This window comes from Schistocerca piceifrons, chromosome 1 (assembly GCF_021461385.2).
Source record: "Schistocerca piceifrons isolate TAMUIC-IGC-003096 chromosome 1, iqSchPice1.1, whole genome shotgun sequence".
Taxonomy (NCBI): domain Eukaryota; kingdom Metazoa; phylum Arthropoda; class Insecta; order Orthoptera; family Acrididae; genus Schistocerca; species Schistocerca piceifrons.
Genome location: NC_060138.1, coordinates 122,715,258 through 122,728,544, shown reverse-complemented (window position 1 = coordinate 122,728,544; position 13,287 = coordinate 122,715,258). Strand labels below are relative to the sequence as shown.

The 13,287-nt window shown below is 45.7% G+C and overlaps 1 protein-coding gene across 3 annotated transcripts in view; it reads left to right on the top strand.

Moving 5' to 3' along the window:
• Positions 1-460: 460 nt before the first annotated feature.
• The window catches only part of LOC124802429 (trithorax group protein osa-like), a 123,565-nt gene continuing 110,738 nt past the window's right edge, over positions 461-13,287 (top strand). For 2 of the 3 annotated variants that reach the window (XM_047264725.1, XM_047264393.1), the window contains exon 1: positions 461-589. In XM_047264725.1, coding sequence (XP_047120681.1) covers positions 487-589 — 103 coding nt within the window. In that variant the 5' untranslated portion in view covers positions 461-486. The remainder of the gene's footprint in view (positions 590-13,287) is intronic. The other variant, XM_047263611.1, reaches the window with a different exon arrangement.

The following is a 13,287-nucleotide window of genomic DNA, read 5'->3' as shown; positions in this document are numbered from 1 at the left end:
AAGGAAGAGCGAGTGCGGTAAGTACTTCCAAGATTGAAAAACGTGCTGTCACGAGTGTGTTATATCTGAGCGGGATTACTTTTAAGTAAACGCTGACTTGATAAAGAATTAAAGATTCCTTAAGGGAAAAAGATTACCGTTACTTTTTGATCACACCTCGTATGGATCTCCTCCGCCTTTTTAGAGTCACGTTAGTGACCGACGTGTTTCAAATGTCATCCACTGCCTAGATTCGAACTGGCTGCCTCGGTAGCAAAAGTAGCGAAACTGGTATCGGGGACGTGCGCCAGTGTCGAAGGTGCTACGGTTGCAGCAGGTTCGCAACGTTAGCAGTTGGTACTGTAGTGTGTGGCGGTGGTAGGCGTGTGGATACCTCAGCTGCAGCAGCTGTGTGCGCACGGCGGACGGCGGCTGCAGCGCCGGCTCGGCTGTCCTCTGGCTGCGCCGTATAAAAGCGGCGCCGGCGCGTCGGGCGGCTATTCCGCGATGGGCACCCACCGCCGACACACACCGCTGCTGCTGGCGCTGCTCGTAGCTGGCGCCGCCTCCGCCGCCACGCTGCAGCCTCAGCCGCAGCCACTGGTCCCAGGTGAGTGCAGAGTCGCTGTCATCGCACCGTGCTCTTTGGCGGACGTCCTCCTCCTGCTACGGCCAGGACACCAGTAGGCCTATGTTAGTAGACAACGCGTGGTCCGGGCCTCTTCATATCGAGGACGTCCCTTCAAACCCAACGAAACGCTCTTTTGGGAAGTGCAGGACAGTTGTATTTTCGACACCACCACTGCTCATTTCCCACCGTGGAATTACATGTGTTCCGTCTTCAAGGACAGGATGGTATATGCTCACTCCTACGGTGAATAACTAGGGGCGGCAAATTTACTAAAGAGACCACGACTGTGAAGAAGTAAAATATAGTTTTAGCATCGACAGACAACTGTGCGACGTGACGTGGTACTTGTGTTGGCTGAAGAGCCAACACCGTGTTACTAGAGGAGGCCGAAATGCACCCGTTTTAGCTCACGCAGGCTGGCGTGAGGAGGGAAGAACTATACTGACGTGAGGTCTGGAACATGGCAAGGAATTAGAATTCAGAAAGCGGACATAATTAGTTTGATACTTAACTTTCATCCATTAATGATGAACGTCGCTCTTGACGGTATATGAGTCACAATATTATCTGCTCAGAAGACATAGTAACTGAGTATGGCGCCTTGCTAGGTCGTAGCAAATGACGTAGCTGAAGGCTATGCTAAACTGTCGCCTCTGCAAATGAGAGTGTATGTAGACAGTGAACCATCGCTAGTAAAGTCGGCTGTACAACTGGGGCGAGTGCTAGGGAGTCTAGACTAGACCTGCCGTGTGGCGGCGCTCGGTCTGCAATCACTGATAGTGGCGACACGCGGGTCCGGCGTATACTAACGGACAGCGGCCGATTTAAAGGCTACCACCTAGCAAGTGTGGTGTCTGGCGGTGACACCACAGTACTGATATTACGAATGCTATGGACCAGTGTGGTTTCCGTCGCAACCTCTCACTTTTCATCGTTACATCGAACTGAATCCTTTGAACATACTTTCTTTAAGATATCACTACGTCGAAAGGCATATTAACGTTCGCAGAAGAGCTTCTGTGAAGTCTGGGAGGTAGGAGACGAGGTACTGGCAGAATTGAAGCTGTGGGGGCGGGTCGTGAGTCGTGCTTGGGTAGCTCAGATGGTAGAGCACTTGCCCGCGATGGAAAAGGTCCCGAGTTCGAGTCTCGGTCCGGCACGCATTTTTAATCTGTCAGGATGTTTCGTATTAACGTACTTTCTTCCAGGAGTGCTAGTTCTGCAAGGTTCGCAGAAGAGGAGCTGCGAAGTTTGGAAGGTAGGAGACGAGGTACTGGCAGAATTGAAGCTGTGGGGGCGGGTCGTGAGTCGTGCTTGGGTAGCTCATATGGTAGAGCATTTGCCCGCGAAAGGCAAAGGTCCCGAGTTCGTGTCTCGATCCGGCAGGCAGTTTTAATCTGTCAGGAAGTTTCATATCAACGAGCACTCCGCTGCATAGTGAAAATCTCATTCTGGAAACATCCCCCACGCTGAGGCTAAGCCATGTCTCCGCAACATCTTTTCTTCACGAGTGCTAGTTCTGCAAGGTTTGCAGAAGAGCTTCTGTGAAGTTTGGAAGGTAAGAGACCAGATACTGGCGGAATTGAAGCTGTGGGGGCGGTTCGTGAGTCGTGCTGGGTAGCTCAGATGGTAGAGCACTTGCCCGCGAAAGGCAAAGGTCCCGAGTTCGAGTCTCGGTCCGGTACGCAGTTTTAATCTGTCAGGAAGTTTCGTATTAACGTACTTTATAAGTTACGTGTTTCATTACTTGTTCCATCCTCGTTGGTTCTGTCGTGCTGTTGTCTGTGTAAGTTCTCAAACTGTAAAAGATCAAAGACAAAAAGTACGCACTGTACCGCGAAAGACATCGAAACTTGATAGCTTCTAGTTAGTAGGAGGAAACATTGAATATTTATCTGAAAATGTGTAAGTTACGCAAGTTTCTAGTGTGGTTATTCAAGTAAGAAAAAAGAAGAATTTTGGGCATCTGATATCGTATGGTTAATTCTTTAGATTGGCAATTTTTTTATAGAAGTGATGAAAACGGAACCGGGAGAGCTTAGACATGAATACAATCAAGTAGAAGGTATTAAAGATCATGTTTATCAGAAAGTTATAGACGTTATCGAAATAACCAAAGATTCTCACCAAGACTGTCAGAATGCACACGTTTGGAAAATAGTGTACTATGCGATTATTTGGCTCATTCTGTATGCCAGGGATCATTCCCTTTCGTACTCCTCTCGTACATTTTTCGCCAGTTCTCCAAACTTTGCAGCAAGTGGGAATCGCACCAGTGACAGGCCAACTGGGCACGTAAGCTTTTGTGCACTAGTATAAACGAAAATAAATAAGCTGCTTAGAAACTGTAAATATTTCCTGCTCGGGTATACGTAATAAAATCATTTACGTTCTGCCGTTGTTGGTTCCGTATATGGAGACTTGTACAAATAACGTGGGGTTGAAGAAATTACACTGGTGCAGGTGTACAAACGAGCCACGTTAGATGAGATGTTTAGGATGCACGATTAAAAAATTAGTATCACTCCTTTTCAATGTGCTGCATATTTCTCATCGCACTGTAAGGAATCATGGCAAAACAACACATAAGAAGGGAATAACTCCACGACAATAACAACATTCCGACAACAAACCGTTTATCTGCATCAAACCTCTCGTTCTCCAAACGCGGTATCCAATGAGCCATGGATAGAGCAGTCTATGTAACATTGCCTTCGAAAAGCTTATGATTCGATACGCTGATGTTAACTAAATACATGTTCGTATCGAATATGTATCCAGGTTTGCAACTCAGCTGAGGGTTTTTGACAGGTTGAGAGGAGCACATTATTTTGGACGGACGGACTTTCACAGATATAGGGTTTAAAGCCTGTTCCAATGATACAGAACCATTTCTCTTATGATACATCACATAATAATGATCGCCGCTTTAGATTTTTCGCAGATTGTGCAGTCCCCGTTATATGTGAGGAGTAATCATCCGATAAAAATTATAATTCCGATAACGTCTAAACAAAAAGATGCAAAGACAAGTTCTTTATTCAGAAAAACCTAGGGTTATATACTGCAAGAGAATGAAAAAGTGCAGTTGTCTTTGATTATTCGATTAGTAAGCTACAACTAGAGACGTTCTAATCTAATACAAATAAGTACAATACTCGAAACTTGCCTTTTCCCTCCAAAAATGTTGCCTGTTCAAACACTTGTGCGGAAGTGTCAAACAAGGAAAAGCCGACGTACACAAAGAAAGGAAGCGTAAATAATCGCATTTTCATTTTACTCGCGGAAAAATGAAGCAGCAATGGTATAAAATCTAAACTGTAACATGACAATAGAAAAGTACCAAATATCGCAGAAGTGTTTTTCAGAGCATAATTAACGTGTATTATTTAGCCAGATACTTCCACGGATTCATGTAAACATTATTCCCGTGGTCCGTCCGCGAATAAATAAGATGACTTCACAGTATGTGCATTCTTTTATGAGACGCTTCATAATTTATGAGGTGTATAATTATGCAATTTTCTGTCGGAATCAGAACTGCCCTGTACGGCAGTCTCACTCACTAACGCATGTACACTGCAAAATTCCGCGAGATAGTCTTCAAGTCCCTCTGCGTCCACACGATATCTCTAGTCAGTACTCTTACAGAAGTGTCGCTGCTTGCACCTACGAATTCTTGGAATAACCCCTATGTCGCTCACTATTGCATAAAGGTGGTAACAAGTTATACTGTGAGAGGGCCATAGCTTCGGATTCAACCAATAAGCTGGACCTGTAATCCATGGTCTGTTTTGCTATGAGGGGGACTTGTGAATTTTGGAGCGTATCTTCGTCACTACGCAATGCGTGGCGTTACCATCACCTGGATCTCAGAAATTGTCTCGTGAAATGTCGTGGTACCTCGCAGGTAATTGTGTGCGCTGTATAGGTGTTCATAGGTGACACATTTATAGCTGTCCAGCTGTTTTAATGACTCCATTATTCTGCACAGTATTTCCACGATTGACGCGGAAGTCATCGTCAGAAGAAACTTGCTACTGGCTGAGATGCATTCGCTTTGTAGGTCCCGTCCAGTCTACCAAGGAGAATTACGTCAGTCGACCAAATATGTTACACAATGGAATCGTTAACTGAACACCGGAAAAAATATCAGTCACGTCGGTAATACATCAGATAACAAACCATATCCTAGATTATGGATGTGTGTTCAAATCTCCAGCTAGCTATTCAGAGTTTTCCACGGCTTTCTTGACTCGCTTAAGGCGGATTCTAGGATGATCCCTTTAAAAAGGCCTTCGCCAGTTTCCTTCCCACCCCTTTCTTCCCAAACCCAGCCCGAGCTTATGCTCCAAGGACCTCGACGTCGACGGGACGTTAAATCCCAACCTTCCTTCCTCCCTTTTTATTGAAATGTATTACTTTTTGACCTCTGTTGCGATTGGGCATTGGCATTCTCATACGGCGTACAGATTAGGAACAGTATATAATCTGAAGAAATTCCTTGCGGAAATATGCAAGTGACTGGATGTGAATAGACTGAAGCAAATGTAAGAACATTTTAGTTGTTTTTTTTATACGCTAACATTTCCTCGTGCTGTTTCGCAGGTTTTCATTACTTTGCCATTTCCTGCGTGGGTGTGATGTCGAGTGTCTCGCTCTTCATAAAAAATATATTCTTTGGGTTCACTGTCTGTCATCGCTCTGGTGCTCCGTTACTGTACCTCCCATGCCAGATGATCTTCAAATGATGTCTTACTACTTTCTGATAGTGTGGCATATGCGAATAGTTCCACCTATAACCGTAAGTCCTAGAAAGGATGTTTACATAAAATAAAACAAGCGCGCTGGTGCTATGGTTAACATATACGAACTTAAGGAACATTGAATCCAATTAGTGACTGGATTGAAGATTTACCGGCAAAAGAAAGTACCACTTTCACAATGTGTAGAAAACCGTCAGATGTAAAAGTGGCTTTCTGATATTTTCTACGTCAATGTTATTGGCCCATTAACATTCATGATATGCGTATATCAGCTGGTGAATAACGTCGGAGAACAATTGCTGTTGCGTGTTCGGAAGTCGACAACCCATAAAATTACAGCGAAACGCCGGATGACCGGCAGAGGATCAACTTGTGGTACAAGGGCATGGCTGTCGGCGTTCGTAAACTTTGCGCAAATGAGTGGAAAGAGGCATTACGATTTGATCACAACATTGATAATCAATCACTGTAAACATTTACAGCTCTAAAATATCGAAGAATACTCGTCCGATGTACTGTTAAGTGGAAAAACAGATGTTACACAGTCACTGAAAACCCATATGGAAATGTATTAACAAGGAATGTTTCAAAGACTGATTTTTGTAGACAGGAGACTATAACTACAACAAGTTGGCACTCATTCCCACAACCGTCAAGATTTCAAGGGCGTACTTTGATGACGTTTTCTGAAAGATGGATATATAAAAGTAAGTAGGTGTACTTAATACCCACAATGGTCTGCAAACATAGCACTTTTAAACTTCTTTCTGTGTAAGACCTTGAAGATTGAAGCTTAAAGACAAAGGCCCGTTACGCTGAAGACGTGACTAGAATACAATGAAACATCGTGTGCAGCCATCACGCAATACAAATGGTAAGCCGTAGATGATTCAGCTGCTCGACGTCGGCTCTAGTGATCGATGGTAGCCATCGTCTGCAGAGGCCTGAGATATCTGCTCTTTATTTTGTGTTGTATTCTCATTCTTAAGGGGATCTGCCCTTGAACAATGTCCAAAAACTGGAGAAAAGATCGATTCATGCCGATTACAAAAAGGTGTAGCTTATGGACACTTTCATTTTCCGCTTTTTTCGTAAATTTTGTTTGAACGTAATGCTGCACAGGTGTCACACCCCTCTGTCGTTTCGGGGTCCATCAGAACATGTCATATATTATTCCTTTCCGTATTTTTTTCCAGCTTTCGGATAAGATCATAAAAAGGTGTTTCTAGAAATGTCTGATTGCCGGAACCTAAGTTCAAGCGTATCTCCATGGCTGTGGCGTAGCTACAACCAAACATCTTTTTATATACTTGTTTACTTCTTGCTTTCGGAATTTGAAACACGTGTGGTTCGTAGTTACTGCTGTGTTGTGCTATTTCAGTGTACGTGCCTTCTGCGTTAGAAGTTCCGAGAATAAAGAAATTCAAGATGAAACTGTAGTTTCGAGGCAACCAGTTCAAAGCAATATCAAATAATACACTTCGTCTGGCTCAACACTCATCACAGAAAATGGGTGTATAGCCATATCGCTCACTCACAAGCATTCCTTGGCATTATTGGGGCAATTAAGTAAAACAAAGGGATCTGGCAAATACGAGTAGTCTTAGAAGATATCTCCACGGTCTCTAGTAGAATCCCAATGAAAGCATCATCAGCTGCACTGAAGAGCGAATACCGAAAACTATACTTGTCGGGCTGACAGTGTTGAAGGTAGCCGTTATAGATGCAGTAATAACTTTCAATGATGGTGCAGTTTCTAGCATTCATGCTCTGCAAACAAATAGATGTCCAGACTGGATATGGTTAAAGCTCTGTTATGATCGTCTGTGAGTAACCGAAGTAGAGAGAGCTACAAAAGCTGTTACAAGAGAGGCTAAGCTAGATAAAAGAACGATGAGAAAGAGCATGGAGATTAAAGAAACAGGTGACCGATAGAAATATGCAACTTGAATGTTCTAAAACTGAACAGTGATACGATAATATCTTCATAAACCTTCTCTCACGATTTACCGGAAACTTGAATTTTGCCGGCCGGTGTGGCCGAGCGGTTCTAGGCGTTTCAGTCTGGAACAGCGCGACCTCTACGGTCGCAGGTTCGAATCCTTCCTCGGGCATGGATATGTGTGATGTCCTTAGGTTAGTTAGGTTTAAGTAGTTCTAAGTTCTAGGGGACTGATGACCTCAGATGTTGAGTCCCATAGTGCTCAGAGCCATTTGAACATTTGAACTTGAATTTTCATTCAGGTACAGTTTTCTCCTTAATGAATGAAATTAAATTCAGCAAAATTGGCACATATAATTGGAATGACCTTCTCTGACACCCTTGGCTACTGCTTACGGGAAGTTCTAATTTGTGATGATGATGCGTGTGATTATTGATCTAAATTTTTAAGTACATTTCTCGTAGAAAATAAATTTTGCATATTTTTTACATATTAGTTTTAGAAGAGGAAACTGGAGGCATAACAAACTTCCCTGAATTTTATCTATAACCTGAATGTTTTTCTTAGCGGCGCTGTCAGTGGCAGCAAAGAAAATGGTAAAACAGTTACAGTGTTCTGGTTTGTAGTCTTTTATAAATATTGTTGTCAACATCACAATATAATAGGTATCTAACCGATTTTCTCAGAAATGCTTTGACTGATAACCCTAACTGTTTTCACAAATTCTGAGCTGCTTCTGCTCTGTAGGTCAGCAACACTGTGAGGGAAAGAGAACGCTAAAAACACAGCCCCTTCAGGGGTGGGTCCTCTTAAGTGAGAAGTACTTTGCTATGTAAGCACACCAGACGAAGTACTTTTTCTTGAGTCATCGGTCTTCTGACTGGTTTGATGCGGCCCGCCACGAATTCCTCTCCTGTGCCAACCTATTCATCTCAGAGTAGCACATGCAACCTACGTCCTCAATTATTTGCTTGACGTATTCCAATCTCTGTCTTCCTCTACAGTTTTTGCCCTCTACGGCTCCTCTAGTACCATGGAAGTCATTTCCTCATGTCTTAGCAGATGTCCTATCATCCTGCCCCTTCTTCTTGTCAGTGTTTTCCACATATTCCTTTCCTCTCCGATTCTGCGCAGAACCTCCTCATTCCTTACCTTATCAGTCCACTTAATTTTCAACATGTCTGTGGCACCAAGTCTCAGATGCTTCGATTGTCTTCTGTTCCGGTTTTCCCACAGTCCATGTTTCACTGCCATACAGTGATGTGCTTCAAACGTACATTGGCAAAAATTTCTTCCTCAAATTAAGGCCTGATTTTGATACTACTAGACTTCTCTCGGCCAGTAATGCCAGTTTTGCTAGTCTTAGTCTGCTTTTGGCGTCCTCCTTGCTCCGCTCGTCATTGGTTACTTTTCTGCCTAGGTGGTAGAATTCCTTAACTTCATTTACTTCGTGACCATCAATCCCGATGTTCAGTTTCTCGCTGTTATCATTTCTGCTACTTCTCATTACTTTCGTCTTTCTTAGATTTACTCTCAATCCATAGTACTCAGACTGTTCACTCCGTTCGGCAGATCATGTAATTCTTCTTCACTTTCCCTCAGGATAGTAATGTTATCAGCGAATCGTATCATTGATATCCTTTCACCTTGAATTTTAATCCCGCTTCTGAATCTTTTTATTTCCGTCGTTGCTTCTTCTATGTACAGATTTAACAGTAGGGGTTAAAGACTACAGCCCTTTGTTACACCCTTTTTAATCCGAGCATTTCGTTCTTGGTTGTCCGCTTTCATTATTCCCTCTTGGCTCTTGTACATATTGTCTCTCCCTACGGCTTACCCCTGTTTTTCCCAGAATTTCGAACATCTTGCACCATTTGATCCTGTCTAACGCTTTTTAAAGGTCAACAGATCCTATGAACGTGTCTTGCTTTCAGTATCAACTGCAATGTGAGAATCTCTAGTGCCTTTACCTTTCCTAAAGCCAAACTGATCGTGATGTAACTCAATTTTCTTTTCCATTCTTCTGTATGTGATTCTTGTCAGCAACTTGGACGCATAAGCTGTTAAGCTGATTGTGCGATAATTCTCGCACTTGTCAGCTCTTGCAGTCTTCGGAATTGTGTGGATGATATTATTCCTAAAGTCAATGTCGCTAGACTCATACATTCTACACATCAGCTTACAGAACTGAAAGAGCACATTAAGCCCTTCTTTTTTTTTTTGTGGTTTTAGGGCGCACAACTTCAATGGTCATTAGCGCCCTGACTACTCTAAGAATCCACCGCGAGGCACAAGTTGACCACAACAACTAAAAGGGAAAACACGATAAAAGACAGACTGACAGGCATAGGATTAAAAAACAGCATCATCAAATGTCCTTAGCGAGGTTTGTCAAATTGATAAAACGAAGAACACGAGCAGCTGCTCGTGGGTCATCCGCTAAAATGGCATCGAAAGTATTTGGCAGGTTAAGATCGAGGCGCAGTGTGTTAAGATCTGGACAGGACATTAAAATGTGTCTAACCGTCAGCAAGTGCCCACATGGGCAGAACGGCGCCGGCGCAGCCGTCAGCAGATGGCGATGGCTGAACCGGCAGTGTCCAATTCTTAACCGGGCTAAAACGACCTCCTCCCGCCGAGAAGGGCGTGAGGAGGACGTCCAAGCCACGGGAAGAGGTTTTAAGGCCCGAAGCTTGTTGTCGGTAAGTGCAGCCCAATCGGCATGCCACAGAGATAAGATGCGCCGACAAATCACCCTGCTAAAATCGGACGAAGGGACACAACAAGAAGCTGTCCGAGGCTGGAGGACCGCAGCCTTGGCCGCGGCATCTGCAGCTTCGTTCCCAGGGATACCGACATGGCCAGGAACCCACATAAAGCTAACTGGAGAACCGACGTCCACCAGCTGCTGAAGAGAGCGTTGGATCCGGTGTACGAAAGGGTGAACCGGGTACGGATCACTGAGGCTCTGGATGGCGCTCAGGGAATCTGAGCAGATGACATAAGCAGAATGTCGGTGGTGGCAGATGTAAAGAACAGCCTGGTAGAGGGCAAAGAGCTCAGCTGTGAAGACCGAACAATGGCCATGGAGCCGGTATTTAAAACTTTGTGCCTCGACAATAAAGGAACACCCGACCCCGTCATTGGTCTTAGAGCCATCTGTATAAATGAAAGTCATGTCGATGAACTTCGAACGAAGTTCCAAAAAACGGGAGTGGTAGACCGAACCGGGAGTGACCTCTTTTGGGAGCGAGCTGAGGTCAAGGTGAACGCGGACCTGAGCCTGGAGCCAAGGTGGCGTGCGGCTCTCGCCCACTCGAAAGGTTGCAGGGAGGGAAAAAGTAAGGTGTTGAAGGAGGCGACGAAAGCGAACGCCAGGGGGTAGCAGGGCAGAGACATACAACCCGTATTGACGGTCAAGAGAGTCGTCAAAAAAGGAACGATAAGACGGATGGTCGGGCATTGACAGTAGCCGACAGGCATACCGACAAAGCAGTATATCGCGCCGGTAGGTGAGTGGCAATTCGCCAGCGTCAGCATGAAGACTCTCTACGGGACTGGTATAAAATGCTCCGATCGCAAGTCGTAAACCCCGATGTTGTATGGAGTTGAGGCGGCGTAAGATGGATGGCCGTGCAGAGGAGTATACGAAGCTCCCATAATCCAGCTTGGAGCGGACGATCGACCGATATAGACGAAGTAGGACGGTTCGATCCGCTCCCCACGACAGACCACTGAGAACACGGAGGACATTTAAAGAACGGGTACAACGGGCGGCCAAATATGACACATGTGGAGACCAGCTAAGTTTCCTGTCAAATGTAAGGCCTAAAAATTTGGTTGTCTCCACGATTGGGAGAGCAACGGGACCGAGTCTTAAGGACGGTGGGAGAAACTCTTTGTATCGCCAGAAGTTAATACAGACCGTCTTCTCGGCAGAAAAACGGAAGCCATTGGCGACACTCCAGGAGTAAAGACGGTCAAGAGAACGCTGAAGACAGCGCTCCAGGACACGTGTACACTGCGCGCTGCAATAGATGGTAAAATCGTCCACGAAAAGGGAGCCTGATACATCAGCTGGGAGGCAATCCATTATTGGATTGATCGCGATGGCGAAGAGAGCGACGCTCAAAACTGAGCCCTGTGGCACCCCATTCTCCTGGCGAAAGGTGTCGGACAGGACAGAACCCACACGTACCCTGAACTGTCGATCCATTAAAAAGGAACGAATAAAAAGAGGGAGGCGACCGCGAAGGCCCCATGTATGCATGGTGCGGAGGATGCCCGCCTTCCAACAGGTGTCGTAAGCCTTCTCCAAATCAAAGAACACAGCCGCGGTCGGGCGCTTCCGCAAGAAGTTATTCATAATGAAGGTCGACAAGGTAACCAGATGGTCAACAGCAGAGCGGCGCCTACGAAATCCACATTGTACATTGGTAAGTAGGCGTCGAGACTCGAGCAGCCAAACCAATCGAGAGTTAACCATTCGCTCCATCACTTTACAGACACAGCTGGTAAGCGAGATAGGTCTATAACTGGAAGGCAAGTGCTTGTCCTTCCCCGGCTTAGGAATCGGGACAACAATAGACTCGCGCCAGCATGCGGGAACATGTCCCTCAATCCAGATGCGATTGTATGTACGAAGAAGAAAACCTTTACCCGCAGGAGAAAGGTTCTTCAGCATCTGAATATGAATAGAATCTGGCCCTGGAGCAGAGGACCGTGATCGGCCAAGTGCGTTTTCGAGTTCCCGCATGGTGAATGGGGTATTATAACTTTCACAATTCGAGGAGCGGAAGTTAAGTGGCCTAGCCTCCTCTGCCTGTTTGCGGGGGAGGAAGGCAGGGTGGTAATGAGCGGAGCTCGAAACCTCTGCGAAAAAGCGGCCGAAGGCATTGGAGACAGCCTCAGGGGCCACAAGGACGTCATTCGCGACCTTCAAGCCAGAAACTGGTGAGTGGACCTTAGTGCTAGATAGCCGGCGCAGGCTACCCCAGACAACAGAAGAAGGAGTAAAACTGTTGAAGGTGCTTGTGAAAGCAGCCCAGCTGGCTTTCTTGCTTTCTTTGATAATACGACGACACTGAGCACGTAATCGTTTATAATTGATACAATTCGCCACTGTAGGGTGGCGTTTAAAAGTGCGTAAAGCACGTCGGCGAGCACGTAAAGCGTCTCTACATGCTGCGGTCCACCAGGGGACCGGTACGCGACGTGGAGAAGAAGGAGGGTGAGGGATGGAATATTCAGCAGCAGCGAGAATGACTTCCGTGAGGTGTGCGACCTGACGATCGCAGCTTGTAAAGGTTTGATCCTGAAAGGTCGCCCTGTAAGAGAAGAGCCCCCAGTCTGCCTTGGAGATGGTCCAATTAGAGAAGCACGGAGAGGGGGTATAATGCAGGAGATGGATAACACACGGGAAGTGGTCGCTCGAATATGTATCAGAAAGTGCATACCACTCAAACCGGCGTGCAAGTTGGGGAGTACATATAGAGAGGTCTAAATGGGAATAGGTGTGAGATGTGTCCGAAAGAAAAGTAGGGGCGCCAGTATTGAGGCAGACAAGATCGAGCTGGTTAAAAAGGTCTGCTAACAAGGAGCCCCTCGGGCAGGATGCTGGAGAGCCCCAAAGGGGATGGTGGGCATTGAAGTCTCCAGTTAACAAAAATGGTGCAGGTAGCTGAGCAATAAGTTGCGTCATGTCTGCCCTGGTAACGGCAGATGACGATGGAGTGTAAACGGTACAAAAGGAAAACGTAAAAGTGGGGAGAGTAATGCGGATGGCAACTGCCTGCAGGCCGGTGTGCAACGTGACGGGATCGTAGTAAATATCATCCCGGACCAGCAACATAACCCCTCCATGAGCTGGGATACCTACCACAGGGGGTAGGTCAAAACGCACAGAGGTGTAGTGTGCCAAGGCAATTTGATCGCATGGGCGTAGCTTCGTTTCCTGGAGGGCTACGAC